The sequence below is a fragment of the Ascidiella aspersa genome, chromosome 5 (genome assembly GCF_963924565.1).
Source record: "Ascidiella aspersa chromosome 5, kaAscAspe10.2, whole genome shotgun sequence".
NCBI classification, from domain to species: Eukaryota; Metazoa; Chordata; class Ascidiacea; order Phlebobranchia; family Ascidiidae; genus Ascidiella; species Ascidiella aspersa.
Window position 1 is genome coordinate 31,488,638 of NC_139451.1, and position 21,499 is coordinate 31,510,136.

At 33.8% G+C, this 21,499-nt stretch overlaps 1 protein-coding gene across 1 annotated transcript in view; it reads left to right on the forward strand.

The window, feature by feature from the left end:
- The first annotated feature begins 5,162 nt into the window (after positions 1-5,162).
- LOC146146344 (kelch-like protein 25) overlaps positions 5,163-21,499 on the forward strand; it is a 58,277-nt gene continuing 41,940 nt past the window's right edge. The window contains exons 1-3 of the mRNA XM_083390727.1: positions 5,163-5,694; positions 6,698-6,915; positions 7,310-7,456. Coding sequence (XP_083246853.1) covers positions 5,544-5,694; positions 6,698-6,915; positions 7,310-7,456 — 516 coding nt within the window. The 5' untranslated portion in view covers positions 5,163-5,543. The remainder of the gene's footprint in view (positions 5,695-6,697; positions 6,916-7,309; positions 7,457-21,499) is intronic.

The following is a 21,499-nucleotide window of genomic DNA, read 5'->3' on the forward strand; positions in this document are numbered from 1 at the left end:
CTTAAAAATGCAGTCTTGTAAATTCTATATTGTTCACCAAAACACTTAACATAAAACTAAAAGCTTCCTCAGACGTAAATGAAATAAATCGACTCAGCAAAACCAGTTCAAGCATTTGGTTTTTCTGTTCTTAACTTCGGGGGAATCCCCAAAAAACTTTGCGACGCAAAATTTTCATGCAAAATGTTGTTTTTAAAGACTAGAGCATAATCAATTCATCTGTTTAGAATAGTTACACCCAAAGAGATTATAACCTCATAGTTATAATCTCTTAGGTTACACCTGTGCGAACGAACACATTTTATGCTGAATTCCAAATAAAAATAGAAATCTAAACAAAAAACATTTCCTTGTTGTTATTGTTGGTCACGAATAGATGGTTACAACCGTCACGGTTTAATGCATATGTACCGCCGATATAAACTATAAACAATAAATGCAAAAAATGCACCGAAACTTAAAGAATTTATTTATAAACCATAATTGCAAAAAAAAACTAGATGCGGTTCAAAGAAATGCAGTTTATTTTATTTATAAACTTTCTATGCCTCTATTGTATTCACCAGAACGAAACTGCAAAGAGGAACTAAACTTTCAAAATGGCCGCGTTTGTTTGCGTTTCGTCACTGCAAAGTTAATGAGTGACTGACAATACTTTTGTTTCGCCGAGCAAGAAAGTCAACAGTTTGCGTCATATGATGTTTGGGCGTTGGTCTAGAATCCTACCACATTTCGTACAAGGGTTTATATTGCTAACAATGTTTGGGTTAGGGTGCGAGTTATAGTTTGGATGGGTTAAGTATTCTTATATTTTTTATTCTTACATATTTATGGCTTCCTTGCAATTTCAACTTTAACAACTCGTTTTGTTAGCGTTAAAATAAATGTGGTACGATTCTAGACCAGTGCCGATGTTTGTTCATTTTACATAGCGTTAAGTTGCTTGTAAGCTGTACCGTATTTTCAACGTTTTAAAATTTGATAAATAGAAAAAATTACAACAATTTATTGTATTGCAGCCAACACTAGCCCATAATTAGAGTACTACTGTCCTGTTAAGTTTTCACACTTCAACATGGCAACAGCAGATGTCTTGACAACATTTCAAGAAGATTTCACAGAAAAACCTGATATATTGGAACTGCTTAATCAGTAAGTCAGTTAGTTGTTTAAAAGATCATTTTACCCCGCTTGGCTGTTTACCAAACTTTAGTTTTTGAAGTACTGTCCACAACTTTTGCACTAAATTCTAGTGTAATCTTTGAGGTTTGTGCTTACTAGTGCAAGTTTTAAAATGTATTAGCGGGTTGAAAATTACTTGAAGCAAACAACTTGTTTACTGATTTGAATATTTTTACCGAGTGTTTATAAATTTAAATAAATACAGCACAATATTTTAATTATATTACAGGTTTGCAATAGTCCGTTCAAAGACATTTAAGTTCAACTTCTATTATTGGATTTCATTTTCCAAGAAATAATATTCATTTAAATTTTCCCAATTTAGCATTTTTCTCACAATAAAAAAAAATAAGTTTGCATTAACTAAAAAAATAACAAACAATGCTTGTTATGTGCCATTTTGCAGACATTGAAATGTATAACGACAATAAAAACATGAATCACCCCATATCATACTTTGTTGAATCCTTATTTCACACTTTGCCATGGATTTTTTTTTAGCTGTGGAAATGCACATGAAAATGTAAAATCACTATCCCTGGAATTAAACATAGTGGCGCATCACATAGTGATTTATTTTGCCCTAAATACTATAACACTTTTTTGTCCTAAATATTTTAATCAAAAGAACCCCCACTAAACAGTAACATATTGAAGCACCGTAACTGTTTAACAAAAAGGACAGGCAATTGTATCCAGCTGGCAGAATCTTGCCAGCCTTCTGGTGACAAGCATTTTTGGCAAATTCGTCGGTTTTTTGGTTGTGCCCCAAACTTAAATGATGTGTTCGTTAAAGGGATGTATCAGCCTTGCCATGTTTAGGCGAAAAACATTTTAATTTATGGCACTCACGACACATTTGCGCTGTCCGCCATTGAACAACCACGCCAGAAATTGTGCACTGAGCTGCGATAGGAATATTAAGAAGTAAATGTATTAGCAAAAGTTAAATATTTTTTTTTGACATTTGGGGTATGCTGAAGTACAGCCTGGGTGACTGGGGGTGCAAATGTCTGCTTTTCTTACTCTAACACTGTTACATCTATAAGCTGTTGGGGCGAACTCATGCGAAAACAAGTAGCTCAAAGGGGCGGGCAACTTCTCCAGTCGGCGGTCCTGATATGTGAAATGAAGTACTAGGCGGGCCGGATTCCTAATCGATATATTAATTGTACTGCCATAGCCTATATGTTTTGTCGCATAATGGCGGCTAATGTTGTACTCTTTAAACACGGCAACACTTTCATAGCACGGCAAACCTTTATTGCGGACTTAAGTGAAAACGTAGCTATCCTTGTTAAATTTGCAATTTAATTTTCTTAACAAAATCCAAGGAAAAATATTGATTGTATATTCTAAATCTAAAGCAGAAAATCAATAACACTTTTAGTATTAATACCAATGACATAATAAACCAAAATATGCAGCAATACATACGACAGAATAAACCAAAATATGCAGTAATACATACGACATAATAAACCAAAATATGCAGTAATACATACGACAGAATAAAAACTGCTCGTCAAAATAAGACATACATCTGTCGGAATAAGTCCTAAATTGTTCGGAATCGGGCCTAAATGGCCAAAATAACACATGAACCTGTAGAAAGAGAGTATCGGACGATCGGGGGCCATGGGTCTGGTATCGAACGTTTTGGTGTCTAATTTTGGGCGCCCTAGTTTGAAGGGCGCCGTTATGGTGCCGCTGTGTTGGCCTCTGATTTCCTGGCCCTGTTTGGGGTTATTGTTGGGTAATAGGTGGGGTTAGAAAATGGGTTAGGGTTTAAATTATTAGGGGAGTTAATGATGTACTTAGGGGTGGGGCTTGGGGTTAGGTAAAATGTTTTATAGGCCTGATTCTGGTCTTTTAGGACTTATTCCGAACGGTTTATAACTTATTCCGATTTAGACGGTATTACGACTATTAGGTACCAGTCCTACGTTGGTCTTATTTCGGCGTTGATGTCGTTTTTATTTTGATCTTATGGCTGGAGTCCTCTAATTGTAATAAGCAAGTAGTGGGGGATTACGGCAGGCTGTTGCCGTGGGCCACATTATCATGTAACACCGGAAACTGTCTGCGGGCCGTATGTTGCTCGCCCTGGCCTAGTACAGCCTTAATATGCTTATGCAAATGTCACACCTGTCTATTTAACAAAAATGGCGACTATCATTATTGCTTTTTTAACTCAATAAAGAAGTATTTGCCAAATCAAAGTAAAACTGCAAATACACAACAGTTCTATCGAAATTTAATACTTCCCAAACTAATAAATAATATATATGCCAAACACTGGCTTTTCTCTAAACAATGTGCTTCGTACTTTTTTTTTCAGAACGACACAGAAAAATTATTTCCAGTCAATTTTAGTGCATAATGTTCCTACATATTCAGCATTTTAAAAGTATATTGGATGGAATATGTGTAAAATGCACAAGTTTTTTGGATAATCTTTTGAAAAAAACAAAATGTTATTTTTTTTGACTAATTTCTTCGGTTTTCTTGCTGATTCTTTGGCCGACATAGTCGCCAGCTTTCTGCCATACTGATTGTACCCACTTGATATTTAAGCATATTATAGAAAGCACAGTAACCACCTCCTACTTAAACATGCATTACGACAACAACTCTGTCATTCTTGACTAAAACAAAGAAAGGTTTAGGGTTCAAATATGTTGACATTTGTTTTTATGTTCCAGTATTCCACTTTGAGCAACCCCAATATTCACAGTCTAATACAACCCAGCTGAACATATTGGATCAAATGTTCAGTACTATTTTTTTTATTAGTTTATGGTTTCTAAGCTGCATAACTTATCACTGTAACCTTGTGAAAATAACCACTAATAAATAATCTCTTATGTACCTGGTGTATATTCTAAATTTGTAGTCCAATCTATCCAATAACTTCGGAAAACTTAACTTTTTAGCGATTTGACTCAATTTAAGTCAAATGTAAAAATAAACAGAACGGCTTATGTTCTGTGAAAAGCTATTCCAGGTATTCAAAACATTTTCTGTCTAGAAGTCAACAACTGGCTTTCTTGGCTATCATAAGGGGCTCGCTAAAGTGCAAAAATGTAGAATTATTTTACTTGTTTGCTAGGTGCCTTAAATAAGAATTACTATATATAACTACCAGGCATAATAATGAATGCTACCAGGCATAATAATGAAAAACAGCTCTTCTGGTAAAATTGTAAACGTTTCTAAAACCTATTCAAATCGCCTTCTTGAATTTCTATTTTTAGTGATCGCAAGTTTGAAAAGAAATTTTGTGATGCAACGCTCAAGGCGGAAACCAAATGTTTTCCAGTTCATAGAGTTGTGCTTGGACTTATGTCAGTGTACTTTTGCACAATGTTTACAACTCGGGTAAAATATAATTAATAAATGAAGTAAAATTCATATTTTTTGAAGTATGTAAGTAATTGTCTGTTAAGGGTTTATTAATTCCTACCTTAAGAAATTAGTTGTAAAAGTTAAGTTTTCAGTTCTTAGCACTTTTAAGATCTCCCAATTTAATTCTTATTTGTTACCATAATTATAATTACTTCATCCAGCAAAATCAGATTTGTTCTTGTGCTACCTGCTATTTTTTTCCATGTTTAACTTTTCGATTAATAGATTTTTCAAAATTTTACTTAGTACAATACACAGTACTATTGTCTCATAGAAATCAGTTACTTCTGGCAAATATAACATTAATGGCTCACTAAAACTTTGTGTTACACCCGTGTTTACCTTTTTATACTGGGTACACCGTGCACACCGGTTGAAGAGCACTGCACTAGTCTACAGGCATGCCATGGGCTTTATATGGATTTTTGTTTGATCGCCAATAAATATTTAAAGATGGTAACGCGTGCATCGTATTGTAATGTATATGTAACGCGCACTTGAATATGTATGTATGTACCAAATCACATAGAACTTATTGTTTCGGAAAACAAAACGCAAATATAACATATAAGTTCGCAAAACAGCCATTTCAGAAAGTTCCATTTGTGACGCACTGCAGCCTTTCTTAAACCGATATAACACATACCAAAATTAGGCGTTCTTGCCACCCCCTGGATCCTAATTCGGTGAGCGATAGGAAACTGATTTTTTTTATCGTACAACCGGAAAAATGTAATTGCAACCAAACAATTGCAGTTTGCTTGCTGTTTGTTGGTCTTTAAGCTTTCTTTGATTAAACATTTAACAGTAGACCTACACATTAAAATAATTGACCAATGTTTCGCAGGCCACGAGCAACATGTCGGGCCTGGGTTTGGACCACCCTTGTACTTAATGATAACGTTAGCCAGATAATATGAATTCACATTATGTGATCACATGTTACTGTTCAGATGAAAGAACAATTTGCTGCAGAGATCAAAATTAAAATGAAAGATGAACAACTGGAGAGACTTTTGAATTGCATTTACACTAATGATGTGCAGATTACAAAGGAGAATGCATTGGAATTGCATGAGGATGCTGACTACACACAGATTGAATGTAGGCCTATTTGTATATATAATAATTATTTTAATTTCATATCCACAGAATATTTTTAATTCCAGCACGTAATGCCCGGTTTAACAATTTCAACTGTATAACTCGGCGCTTTCTTTCGGTGCGCCATGGAAGGCTGCCAGGAGCGCCGTGAGCAAAAGGAAAAAAATATTGAACAAATTATATATATGTTTTTATTTTTCCCTTAAGCCTAGCTCATTGATTTCACAGTACTTCCTGTAGAAAACATAATAACACCTACAAAGCAGCAATATCTAAATTAAATAATCCATAATACCATAGCATTAAGACCACCGACATAATAATCCCAAATTCGCAGTAACAATCACAACAAAATAAAATCTAAAATAGTCTAGATAAGACCTAAACATGTTGAAATAAGTCCAAAATTAATTTACTGAATTAGACTTAAATGGAGAAAATAACGCCTATGACTGTATGGAAAGGGTATGGGATGATTGGGGGCCACATATCTAGCATTGGCCGTTTGCTGTCGACATTTGGGCGCAGCTATTTTGTCCCGAATTTTTCGCCCCTGTTTTGGCTTAGGCGGGTAGTTGGAGGTGTTAGCAATTGGGTGTTAGGGTTGAAAATATTCGGGAGGTTAGTGATAGTTATGGGTGGGGTTTGGGGTTTGGGGTTAGATAAAATGTGGTATAGGCTTTATTTAGGCGTAATTCCGATTTCGTCATTATTACGACTATTTGGTATTAGTCCTATTTACGCCCTATTCCTAACTGTCTTTTATTCCGAAGTTGATGTTGTTCCAATTTTGGTCTCAAAACTGGACAACCTTTAAAGATTTGCAACTATAAAGCTTTTTTTTTAGCAATTTTAAGCAAATACCGTTACACCTCAAAAATTTTACGCTAGCTTTGCTCGCAAGGTGCGTGTAACAATAGTCTCTGTTTTTAAGTTCCATACCAATATTCAATTTATGGTTTATTTATTTACAATTTTCCAACACCTTTTCTGTTGCTTATAGTTCTTAAATCCAACTGTGCCAAGTACATCTTGCAAATGGTGGGTGTCGATAATTGCTTGGAAATCCTGGCTCATGCTCAGCGATACCACCTCACCGAAATAGAGGAAAGAGCAAAACAAGTGATACATGCCAACTTTGAAGCTGTTGTGCAACAAGATGACTTTAAACAACTGGATTTTGACTCTATGTCTGCAATAATCAATCATCAAAATGCCAAGGTAACTTATGTATGACGTTTTGTTTTAAAAATTAGGATTTTTGTACTAATGAAATTGTTTTGCGTTTTTTTGCGAATAATGTCATATCTCTAGCTTCTTTAGTCTGAGATATAAATTTCTTAAAAGTGTAGTAGAAGCACGTGTTTCTTAAAAAAATCTCAAAAGTGTTGTATGTGTCCATTTACAACAGTTTTAGGATTTTGTATTCATTATTTTGGAAAGTTAAGACTGTTTTGCGAAATATTCATTTTGACGACTCAAGCCAACCCAAAAAAGAATTTTAAAACAAAAAAACTGCGTTTTTTTAAAAACCGTAAATATATTCTTACAACAGTTTTCGTTTTCAGCGACAATTTCTAATTTTTCACAGTTGATGTTTTTTCTAATTATTTAGAAACAAGGAGAGTCTGTTTTCACTGGAATAATTCAATGGGTTCACTTCAAACTTTCCAGTCGTAGGGAACATTTTGTTAACCTCTTCTCTCAACTTGACCTTTCAACTCTTTCTGGTGAATTCTTGCAGACCACTGTTATTGACGAGGTTGGTTTAGTTATTCCAATTGCCCAAACTCACTAGGTTTGCATAAAATTACTGCTGCAGTAACTTTAAAATATTCTATTCCTTTTCTACATTTTAAAATTTCAATTTGTTTACTAATATACGATAGTAGTTTTTTGTGTCTTTTATGTTGTGTATTTCTTTTACCTTGCTAAACTAATGGTAAAATAAAAACAAATTAAAGATGGCATTTTTTTCTCTAAACAAATTTCACATTCGATCATGTTTTATTAATCAGGTTCTGACTACTAATTCACCAGTACTAAGTTTTTGCCTCAAATTAATGCATTGATTTTGTCATATAAATTAGCATACATCTTTAAAGCTGAATAAGTTATGGTTTGTATATAAATAATTGTTAACTTGTAACTATGTTGTTATTTGCTTTTAAGATTCTTGTCCGAGAGAATTTTGCTTGTTGTCGTTCTGTGATGGATGCGATGAGAAATTTTCTTCTAAAACCCAAACCTCAAGGTTACTATTAGTTTATCAGCAGTTATTTTAAGTGTATATCAAAATATATTTAAATGTATATCTGATATCGAACAATATATGTGTAGCATATACCAGTATTTTTGCACATATGCATTTTTTTTGTTAATTTGATTCATTAATTTTTCGTTTTTTAGTCGCTATTAAAGAAGGTAAATGTGAAAGCTACTCGAATAATTAATCAATTGTGAAATAAAATATTGACACAATTTTAGCGGTAATGTATTTGAAATGTAGTCATTTAAAAAAATATATCTAAAATTGTACATATTTGAATATATAGAATTAAAAAGATGTTTTGTTGCTTATAATGACTTCATAAAGTAAAAATAATTAAAAATATATTTTACAAATCTAAAGAAATATATTAAAAATTCTATAAATATTGTTTTGTTTATTCTCTAATTTAGATGTGTACTGCTACACATCTCTCTCTGTCTCTTAATTTGTGCTTTTTTTAACTTTGTAATTTGTATTGTGTTACTCTCAAGCAGAATCAACAAAGATTTTGATGGTTGGAGGTTTAAATTCAGAGAAACAATGTGTTCTAATTGATGTAGTGACTAAGCAAAAAGAAGTATTGCTGGTAAATAATGGTGTATAATTACTGTGTATATGTAAACATGTATATTATTAAAAATACAAAGTTCACTTTCCACTAAAACAACAAACAACCAAAGTGAAGTGAGCAGTCTAAAACTATTTTTAAAAACTTCACATAATAATAGATTTATTAAATTTTGACCGAAACAAAACGATTTGCAGACAACAAAACTTAATGGGAATTTGTTAAACAAGTTGCGCATATTGTGTACATACGATTAACCGTAAAATTCTATGCCACTTTTGCCCAATCGCGTTTTTTGCTCCGCTTACGCTGACAGCACAAACAAATGTTGAGTAATTTTCAACCGCTTCTATTTTAGGTGTCATTTATACCATAAGGGCGCCACCAAAGAGCATATCGTGGTGTAGCAATATTTGGGTGTTGTTGTAAAATTACGTTAAACAAAGCCCCTGTAAAGCAACCTGTATTGTGGTAAAGTAAAGTCGTATACCTTCCAGACTTCTCACGAGGCTTCTTTAATTCATAGTAGCTTTATAATGTGACAGGCGACGAAAGTTTGTGGGAATTAAAAAAAAAATCAAACGTGTTGGGTTAAACATCTACAACACGAAAAAATCTATAACATAAATCTCAGTACTAAGCTTTTGGTCGCCGCTAGTAGTTTGTTATCCAAAAATATTGAAGCCTGTTTTAACAAAGTTTGTGTTATTCGGCTTATTGAGTGCTTTCGTTATAGCCCTTGAAATTTGATATACATGATATTTCCTGATTGTGTGTTTGTTTTAATGCGCGTCTTACTGTGGCGTTTTACCCAACTTATGTTTGTATATTTCCAGCAACCGATCTTTCCAGTTGATTGCGCGACCGCGGTGAAGTTTATGAACAAGGTTTTCATCTTTGGAGGATTTGGTGAAAACATGAAAAGTTGCCAAATGTTTGACCTCATCGACCAAACTTGGACCTCTTTGGCCGATATGCCAGAAGGTCGATATGATGCCGCTTGTGCTGTTTTAAATGGTGAGAAACAAATTATTTATTCAAAAGAATAAGTGAACCTATGTTGAACATACGCACGTTCGCTTCGGCATTGAAAATTGGCGGAAACGTTACAGACTTGTTTCACTATTTAGTCGACTCTTGGCTGGCCGCAATAAGTCCGTCGTCTGTATTAAAATGCTCACTGCAAGTTTTAAAAATTTAAAAAATCGTTTCGCCGCAGACATTTTATTTGTACAACCTGTTGCGTAAACGAGCTTAATATTAACATTGTTTTCCCCAAGATTTAAATTGCATTTCTAGAAATTTACCGGAAACTTTTCGAAAATCTAACTTCACGTCGTCGTGAGGATTCAAGCATTGCAAGTAAACCGTGGGTTCGAAGTTAAACCCAGAACCCCAGAGCTAGTGTATATTTAAATATATTTCAACCCCTTTTAAATGAACCACTTAAACCAGCGGTTGCCAATCATTTTTTTTTATGGGCGGCGCCCTTTGAAAACTCATTAAAACTTACGGCGCCGTACTGAATGCAGAACGGTGCCTACCCTGTCCTTTTGACCTTGGATAGTTTGGCTAACTAGTATTTTAATTTACATCTTACTGATACTATCCACACAAAAATCGGCGCAACATTATCTGCTATTCTGCAAAAACTTATTTGCTTTGCATAATGGGCCTGAAGATCTGATTTTAATTAAGTAAGCCTACCATTGTGACATTGACAATACCATTATATTGAGGATCTATTACCCAATAGCAAAGAAAAATATAGATGTTTGTTATTTGAAACACAAGAATCGTGCGTTAACTTACAAATATAGTAGAATGTGTGTTCGTGTTGGTCGTTTGTCAGTTTATGCCCAAATACCAGGTTATGCTCCTTAAAACTAACCCAAATATCACAATAAAATAGGTTAGATAGCAGAAAAACTGTGATTGCTTGCAATTATTAGGCTGTACCGTAACGTAACTTGAATACCGTTGCATTTCTTTTGGTGTTCCACAAGTTTATTTATTTGGAAATGTGTTTAAAAAGTTGAAAATCATTGCAATAGAACAACTTTTACTTGTTTTTAAGGCGCCCCTGGCAAAGTCTCGCGGCGCCCAGTTTGGGAACCTCTGACTTAAAATGTAATTTATGTTTTTATATATTGTGGGAAGTCGCGTAAAGTATAACTTCATATTTTTATTGATAACCAGCAATGTCACCCTCCCACAAATCAAAGTGGCTGGGTTCATTTATTTACTGGACATGCATTAATTGTTGGGATTCATATTTAATTTACTTGCACGAACAAAATTCCTCAAATAAAATACGAACATAAGCTCTGCGCAGGGGCAAACAAAAATATGTCGGTCACCGAGTTAAGTAGTTTCACAAAGTTCCAAACTCGAATACTCGGCACAGTGCATTACTCGGCCGGGTCGAGTACTTATCTTGGAAACGCATTTCCGTATCTTTTTTTTTAGGTTCTCCCGTTTTAATTGAACTAATAATAACAACTCGATATATTATGAATGAACACTATTCTATAACGTCCGTCATTTTGGCAAATGTGTAGTTTTTGGTGCTCATTTTCGCGTATTAAAAAATGTATTCTGTTCAAAAACGTCAACATTTCGATCGGAATATGACGAAATATGAACAATTGCCCAAGTATAATCTATGAGCTTGTTTTGTTGTTGTTGCGTATGTTTTGTGCTTAAAGCTCCGTTTAATATAAATATTTTGCTTTAACCCAGGTTTGATCTACGTCACCGGTGGTTATAACAACGGGCGTCTATCAACTTGTATCATCTACAACCCCGACAACAATTCCTGGAGCAAGGGCCTTGACTTGATGCAACCGAGAAGTAGCCACGCAATGGTCGAATTTGAAGGTAAGGATGAAAGTTGACTTTACCTCGCATCGCTATCAGCTGTTTGCGAGTGTTGCCAACTTTCTATCGCATAAGCATTGTAACGTAAACATAAAAGTATGTGTTTGTTGCGGTCACGTATAGGAGCGGAATTATATTTTTGTCAAATCGGGTTTAACAGATTAATACTCTCGATATTATGATTATGAGGTTGGAATATTTGGTGAACTATTCAACTTAACCGTTTGATGACTTTTGAGCAATTTTAAGGCAACTGCGCTTGTTATGACGTCACTGATTAACACAATGTTTTTGCTATACCTGCTACGCGGACCCTACTTTAAGAAGGACTGTTAATCTTATGTATTTACTTGACATCTGTTAGTTTAAAATAAGGCTACCGCAATTTCTACATTGCTAAAAACAATTAATAAAGCTTTAAAAAAAAATAATAGAGTTTGAAACAGAAATCTAATAAAAATGGAATATGGTTTAAAATAAAAAATAAATTGTGAATGAATGTGAAATAGACATAAGTGCAAGGCATACCAGGCACCAAATTTCAAATATCTGGCTTTTTTCAACGTGGTTGATGTCAGAAAAATTATTAAGCTTCTTTTTTCTATCAATTTTTGAGGCTAAAATAAAATTATAAAGGTAAAACTATAGAGCAGTGGTTCTCAACCTTTCATTCCCTCAGAAATAATAAATATATTGCCGCACCCCTACAAGATTTTTCAGGTAAAAAAATAGAATTTCTGGTTAAAAATGAAAAAAAAAATGAATGTTGGTTTAAAGCCTTTTAGAACGTTATTTTTTAAACATTCCTAATTTATTTTTTTTTTCACTTTTTGGAAAAAATCGATTTGAGACCGTTTGGTACTTGCAAAAGTTACAGAATTTCTCTCCGTTTTCTCAACTGACATTTGGGAAATTTGTGCAGTAAAATATCTGTGAAACTTGTCGATAACAGTGAAGCTTTTTTAATATTAAACTTTTGTGTTAAGTTTTTGTTGGTTGTTTTTCCAGGTTCACTTTATGTTATTGGTGGATGGAACACCTCATCAAACCTCAACTCATGTGAGAAGTTCTCGGATAATCGGTGGTCAGCAATTCAACACATGAATGAAACTAGATCAGGTGTTTCAGTTGCTGCGTTTCAAGGAAACATTTACGCAACTTGCGGCTCCGATGGTAATTGTATTGTTTACCTTGTTGATTAAACATTCAGTAGGCTCGTAAATATTTATTTAGGCAAAACAAGCGTAAAACTAACTGCTTTTAATCATTTGTGTCTAAAATTTGCTAAGAAAATTTGTAAAACAGAAGAAAAGTTTTTGTTTAACTTACAGTTTACTCGAAATAGAGACGACGACACGACGTTATCTTGAACAGAACTTATTTAATATACCTAGAATGTTTTGAAACGAATCTAGTCTAAACTTACGCAAATTCTTCATAAACCACAATTAAAAGTATCCCAATATAAATATGGAAGGGCCCTTGAGCTTTTAACATTGTTGGTCCACTTGTAAAATAACTACACACTAAGTATTTACGAAGTTATGCGTGGGCCACTAGGTAATGGCGGTTGTTTACCCCCTCTCGGTAATCCTTAACGTTTCCCAATTAACAAAACGCACAAGAGGTAAAGATAAACTTAATATTGCGCTACAAGTGTCCAGATATTTTTATTTGTTTTATTATTAATAAATAAAATGGCCAAAAAGACACAAGGAAAACAAATTATTATTGGAGAGCTTTCATGCATCTAACGACCATCTACTTTTGTGCATCGCCATACTTCCTCGTTTTTAGAAGGTAACATCGCGAAAAAGCGTAACATATAGTCGGGGCACTTTCGGCATATTTACACTGATAAATGGCGTTGCACACAAAAGGACACAATTCACAAATGTTTTGCACGGCTACGAAGAATAATTGATCGGGGGAAAAATACACGATATTCGTTGTTTCATACTTAACCACGAGCTCACGTTTTCCCAGAATAAACACGTCACAGGACACAAATAAAACAGGTGATATACCGTTTCCGTGGCCTTTTTGCAGAAACTACATTGGTTAGATTCGGTTTTACCATACCAATAAAGGGAATCATTTGTTACCACTGCGCCCAAGTTAAACTTTATCTTGAAACTTCTTAGTTTGCTTTCGATTATTGAATGTATACAGGTTGCGATAAATGCTTTCCGTAACTTAAGTTCCAGCGCCATTCAAGTGCCCAGCTAACAACTGTTCAGTGTATAAAGTAGATATCACGACACATCAGATCAACTTGTACTCTGAACTGTGGATGTCCGATACTTGACATTATATTCCGATAGCGATAGACGATATTTTTATATATTTGAATATTAATCGTCATTACTAGGCTCAAACTTTCAAATCGATGAAAAGGTATTTTTCAGGTTAAAAACAGTTGGTTCAATTTGCTTTAGCGTTTAGAAGTTTATTTAATTCATGTTGTTAACGTATATTATGTTTTATTGTTTAAGGTGAGATTTTTAGCCATCGATTTCAATTAAAGGAGTAAAATGCAATTAAATATTATACAAACAACATATTTTTCCGATGACGTCGCCATTAACTGAAAGAATAAACGTTTTCATTTCCATAACTTTGTAAAAACATCTCTTTAGCGGGAAACTTCACTGGGATGATTTTTGAAATACATTTTTAACGTTTTTTTGTCATATGATGAGTTTGAAAAGCGCCATTTTAAATTTCTACAGGCATCTAAACATTTTGAACCGTGCAGTAGTTTCGAACCGACAAACAAGTGATATAACCCAAATATAAAATACTCTGACAAACAGGGACCATCGTAGATTGATGTTTGAAAAAATATGTTTTTTGAGTTGAGCGATTCAGAAAGTTTTTTTTTAATTTTAATTTTTAGCGTTATAGCGCCTCTTTCCCCGATTGCATTTTGAAAATAAACCGACAAAACAAGTGGTGAAATAACAAACAAGTTTGTCCATACTTTACATATTGTGCTTTTTAACCAGGTTGGATAGCGCTAAGCACAGTAGAACGATACGACCCCAGAAGCAACTCGTGGACTCAAGTTCGACCCACCAACGTTGGACGGCACCGCCATTTAACTTTTGTGTTGCAAGGAAAGCTCTATGTTATTTGCGGGTGAGGATTCCGAAATTAAAATAATGTAACCACCGTGAAAAAAATATATATTAATTTCATAAAAATGGTACACTGTAGTGGGATTTATTGTTACTTATCCATAATTTTAAATTTTGTTTGATAAGATAAAAAAACGACGGCTTTATATTTAGCGAGTAAAGTTGCTATTCGCCCGAGGCGCAGACACAATTGCAATTAAAAAACAGAAAGAACTGAAGCTTCGATAATTTACCACTTTCTAATATTATCATTAAAATACGGGGGTAAGGTTTGTAATAATTAAAAGGTTTCTTATTTGTATTTGGCCGCAATCGCGAATGTACATATGTTTCTTCCTATTTATTTTTCTATATATATTTAAACAATTGTTCCTGCCATAAATATTTTTTATTGTTGTTTTTATTTGTGATTTATTATTGCGTTTCCACCATTTATATATATTTTCTTAAAAGCGAACAAAATGATGGCTTTGTTGCTATTCGCCCGAGACACAGATATAATTGCAATTAAAACAAACCAAAAACTGCTTTAAGAATTCACTTTTACCATTGTTGTCATAAAAAGCACAAGTAAGGTAAGAGTAATAATTAAATGGCTTCTTAATTGTATTTGGGCTCAGATTGGAGCTTACATCAATTCTATTTTCCCGAGGTGAAACTCATTTTTCTTGGCGTTTATGTTTTCTAGATATATTTAACCAATGTTTTTTGGCATTAATACTTGGCTGAACAATATTCGTCGGTTGAGAATGTAACTGATTGTTTCTAATAATAATGCTAGCCAAAGTTAACAAATTGTTTATATCGTTGTTGTACATCTTGTCACAGGTACAAGGAGAAATCGGTAGAAGTTTACGACCCGCAAGAAAACAAGTGGACCGTTTGTTTCCACACTGATGATGTTGCCAGCCTTGGTTGTATTGTTGCAGTTTAAATGGCGCAGAGCCTAATATTGCGTTTGTCCAATTCCACAAAGCTCTTTAGCGTCCACTGTACAGTGCTCATTTGCTTCACAAAACCAAGCTGTTGCCAATATTAAGGCTTTCCTATTTTTCCAATCATCCAATGATGTGAAAAACGTGAATAGCAATTAGCAATCAATAATATCTTTTGTGGACGTATAAACCTACATTGCCTATTATCTCGTTTTAAACAAAGTTTTATTTTAAATGTTGTACCAAACTGATTTTTCTTTACTTAAACCTGTAAAATTTTATAGCCTGTAATGTGTACACCTTTATTCTGTTATTTTTCTTTTTTTGATGAAATTAGTTGTTATTCATGCAGAACCAAGCTTGTTTTTGTTTGTATTCCTAGTTGTTATTTCTATGATGCGATTTGGGAGCCCCACCCAGTGGCTGATTTTGTCCTTTATATTTTTCTAATAATATTTGTTTTACAAAAATACCATATTTTATAAAAAATTATATTTATCATCTTTTAGACAAAATCTTTTGTAAAAATTTGTATTTTTCTTCTTTTCGACAGTTGGATTTTTTGGTTATTCGTCGACGACATTTATAAAATAAAGTTTCACGTAACTTCCAAAAACCTAACCCTTTTTTAAACCGATTAATTTTCCGTCACTTTATTCCACTTGTTACATCAGGGTTTGCGCTTGACATAAGCTTGGCGCTTTGTTGTACAAGATGCTCGATTAAAGAAATGTAACTTGCGTGTTAAATTGAAACACTTCAACCCCGCCATCTCATACCTTCCAAATTCTTCTTTGTTCAGTTTTCAAAGCGGCATTGTTTTGTCTCACTGTTTCTTATGATATTTCTACAGTTATAGAAATGTGTACGAGTGGTCTATATCAGGGATCGGCAACATTTTTTTGCACTGCGGACCGGTTTAAAACTGAATTTTGTTGCGAACCGACTTTAGAAAACAAAAAACCTTCAATAAAGAAAATTTATTACAACTTTTTTCTAATGTGAGATGCTTCCATCTATGAATTATTGAACTTACTGAAACCCGCGGGAGGCATCTGGCAGCCAATCAATTTAACCTAGCCCACGGCTCATTTCAGTAAAACTTATACCCCTTTACGTTTTTTCTTAAATTACACTAACTTGTATCATAGCCTACCATTAAATTATACTAACTTGTATCATAGCCTACCATTAAATTACACTAACTTGTATCATAGCCTACCATTAAATTACACTAACTTGTATCATAGCCTACCATTAAATTACACTAACTTGTATCATAGCCTACCATTAAATTACACTAACTTGTATCATAGCCTACCATTAAATTACACTTGAATCATTATAGCCAGCTTGTCAAAAATAGGATATTTAAAACCTATTTAAAAAAGTCACACTTTGTATAATAATGTATTTTAGATCCGATTTTTAACCAGGCTTTACACGACCATTTTTATAGTTACGTAATACCAAAACTTAAAAAAATATAAAAAAGTGCGAGCCAAAGACCGACAGCTGAAAAGTATAGAACAGACGTCCAAGGATGCCGGATTGGCTTTTTTGACAACAAATTTCAACGTGGTTGATTTTAGAAAAATCTTTTAGGGTTGTTTTTCCGTCATGTTTATCGAGGCTTAAACTAAAAATATAGAGGCTGAAACTTGCTAAAACTAATTAAAATGCGTACGTGTTTTGGAAACCTTTTTCTGCTTAAATACCAAATTAATAAATGATTTCATTGTGGGACATTGTTTATAAACATTGTTTGCATGAATTTATTTTATTGACTTTGGGATGAGAACACTTGAACATCAAAAAAACATGATATTTTAGCGCATTAATGGATATATTGTCAGTACTAGGAGTTAGGTTTTGCAATGAAAATATGCATTTTTGAAGTTGTCACTTGTGAACGTACAATATATAACTCATATGACCACAGCACACTAGTTGTTTTAAACCTCACGAGAGCTTGATACTAACTGCGATTTTTTATCATATCAATAAATATACTTAAACGGAAGGTAATGTGTTTGGAATATAAAAATACATCATAATTGTAATTAACTTTTTCCATATTTTTTACTTCTCGGGTTTAAATCAAAATTTTATTCTGACAAGTGGCAACCCATCTACGGACTGGTAACAAACTCCTTGCGGACCGGCACCGGTCCGCGGACCAGCGGTTGCCGACCACTGGTGTATATAGGCCTATACATTTATACAAACAGGGTGCAGTTCATTCGATGTACCTTATAGTATTTCACTGCATCCTGGAACCAACAACTGTAATTTTCTTTGTTACTTCGTACTGAGTTTTAGTTGTTTCGTTTCCAAAAAAATAAAATCTATCTAAACATCTATAGCTGGAATTTTAACTTCAAATTGAATTGCAACGCTTAGGCTGAAAAGTGGAGTTCAAAGTTAAAAAAAACGTTTACGATTTTATTACTTTTGTATGGTTTACCTGGGACAACTTACTTTTGAACAAATGCAGCTTAAGCATTATTTGCACAGTCCGGTTATGATTTGCGCTTTTATAAATATTCAACACTATTTCCTATGAACTTACCAATTTATTTGTGAAAATAGCAATGATATTTATGACGTTTTATTTGATATCTGGGACAACTTAACACTTCTTGGATAATGAAACAAGGAGTTGTTTTTATCGAAAAACAACAATAATTATAACAAAAAGAGAAAAAAAAAATAATATTAAGTGAATCTTGTGTTGTCGCATAGGATTTTTTCCCCTAGCATGTGCGCAGGGTGCCATGACAACACACGTGTTCGCATTCTCAATGAGTTTTTTTAATGTTTTACCAAGAAAGTCATATTTTATATAGGAAACAAATTTTCTGTAGGTATTTGTTTGGCCTTGTTGTCTGTTGGGTATGAGCTTCCATAGATGTACAAGAAATTTTAGGCTTCTTTTTCCTGCATCAGTTTAAATTCGGGAATCGTTTTTTGATTTATTTTGCCTTATATTATGACCGTGGATGTTTGAAGTTTGACAAAAATAGGAGTTGAAAACTAAAGGTAAGAGTTGTTTTTTAAAATTATACAAAGACTAAATTATAATTCGTCCATCTCGAAAAGTTGCTATGTTTTGTAGTGCTTGGATAAGATTAGGGTTTGTCGTATGGGTGCCCCCAACTGATTATGCAATATTAAAGATAAGGATGAATCAATGTATAATATAATGTTAGAAAAGTAGGTTGATTAACGTATTTCTTTATTTTTACTAATAGGACTATTTTGGATGATATGTATTTTTTCCTAGTTAACTTTTAATCTTTATAAATTCCGAGATATTTAGTAACGCTTGTGTTGATAATTATGTTTGTTGCTATAATAATTAAAAACTCTTGTGAATCAGGTTGTCATGTATAGTGAAACATTATGTAATTGGTTTTGCTGTAATTCATTGATAAAATTGGTTGCATTTATTACCAAGTCACTTTGAGTACATTTTAATTTTAAGGCCGATATATGACTGTATATATATTTTAATGTTTTTAAAAATAAAGCTAACTTAGGTTGCTATGAGATTTGAGTAATGTGTAAAAATTTCTGATTAATATCTTGTTTACTTCCGGAGATATTACACAAAGAATTTTACACTGCGTACCTCCTTTGTGCATTTATCCATATTTCTGCATGTCTTGTTTCAATTTGTATTTTTGTTTGTAGTTCTGTTATTTGTTTATGTGATTGAAACAAGAGATTCATTTCTGCTAGGTCTTTTACATGTATCGGTTAACTTTTGGGCATTGTTAGTCATTTCAAGTCCACCCCGAAAGCCATAACTCTGTAATTTGTGTTCCACAATTTGATGGTTTATTGTGTCAAAAGCTTTTGACAAGTCTCTGAATATGTTGAAGTGATATTCTTGTAAAAGTCGGCTATGAGGAGATCTGTAGAATGTGTTTAGCGAATCCCAATTTCTTTTAAATATTTTACAGAATATTGGTCGAAAATCAGAACATTTATTAGGGTTTGTAACAGGGCTGCGGAGTCGGACTCGGGATCCGAGGAGTCGGTTTGTTTTTGCTAGAGTCGGACTCAGGACTCACGTAAGACCTTGTAAAACTACCCGAGTCAGGCATGAGCATGCGCAGTACCAAATTTTAAAATTGATATGGCCGCCAACTGGAAATTGTAAAGGTGGAATATTATATGGAGTAAATGAATTATATGATACCTCTATAAGTGGACTGCTGAATATCCACGTTATTTTAGTTACGTAAATTGGTGAAATACAGGCTGTAGAGTCTGGGCCGGACTTGGGACTCAACAAAATCACTCATTTGACCGGAGTCGGACTCCGGACTTGTAGTCATAGGTATTGGTGTTATGACATATTTTTAAACATTGAAAAGAGTAAAATGAAATGATGCAGTCGTTGTATAGCGCTTGGTTTGCTGTTATTATTTCAGTTGCCATTTTTATAACCTATACTGGAATGTGGTGCGGGCCCACTGATTTATTATTAACTTTATGTACTTATACCTGCAATAGTAGTCATTTAACTAATGTATTACTGTCCTGTTAAGTTTTCCACACTTCAACATGGCAACAGCAGATGTCTCGACCACATTTCAAGAAGATTTCACAGAAAAACTTGATATATTGGAACTGCTTAACAGGTAATTGAATTAATCATGATAGCTATTGTGACATCTCAATAAAATACCCTATATCAGGGGTTCTCAACCTTTTTAGCATACGGACCGGTAAAATTTCAAAACAAGTTTTGCGAACCGGTGGACCTTTAAAAATCAAAATCAACCCAAAATTTAATAACGCAACAAAATGCAACTGAAAACACTTCTTAGATTTCACATACAACTGGTTTAAAAGTTTAAGACTGAAACAGGTGGCCTACTTTTAAACAGTGAGGCAAAACACTTGCAGCATCGTGACGAAGAAGTCCAAAGTTATTATTAACTCTATATTCTGCCACAACGCTGCAAACTACGGACCTGGAGGAATTCTAAATTTGATGGATAACCCTTTAACATCATGAATTTTGCAATTGAGATATAAAATTGTACATTTCACGGCCAAACAGGAAAATTGACGCAGATCAGCACCGATTCGTGGACCCGCGGTTGAGAACCACTGCCATATATGATGCTAGTAGTGGTACTCGTCCGATACTAGGGTGGTATCAATGCTAACTGTTGCCTGTTTGTGACATCTAATTTACATACCTTAAGCGGAGTGCTGTTCTCAAACAAACTTATATGCAATTGCAATAAACGTATGGCCGCAAATACTTTAAACTGATGCCGTTTCAACCTTTCAATACCTTATCACTGTAATTGTTGTGAACTAAACCATTAAACACTGAATCTCCCAAGTTGCCTCTGGTGTATATTATGAATTTAAAGTCCAATGTATGGCAAAAACTTTGCAAAACATAACTTTTCCGTGACTTGCCTCAATTTAATTTAAAACTTGTTCTATGAAAACCTATTCGGGTTATTCAAAATATTTCTGTCTAGAAATGAACAATTTCTTGGCTGTCTGGGCTATCATAAGGGGGCTAAATGACAAATATGTAGAATCACTTTAAAAAACAAAAACAGCTTCCATGGTAATTGTTTTTGTTAACCAACGTTTCTGCAACCTTTCAAATCGCCTTCTTGAATTTTTATTTTTAGTGATCGCAAGTTTGAAAAGCAATTTTGTGATGTAACGCTCAAGGCGGAAGCCAAATGTTTTGCAGTTCATAGAGTTGTGCTGGGCCTTACGTCAGAGTTCTTTAGAAACCTTTTCAGAACCGAGGTTAGTTAATAAAGGAAAACTATGTAATGCATTGTATGTTGTGCGTCAATTGATTCATACTTTTGCACTTTCAAAATAAATAAATAGACCAATTTGATTATTTGTTTGTTAACATAAGCACTTGCCGAAAACGTATGCAAACAAAAGAATGAATCTTTTATCTATTATTTTTCTACGGAAGATTATGAACAGATTCGTGTTTAGTGTTCCTTTG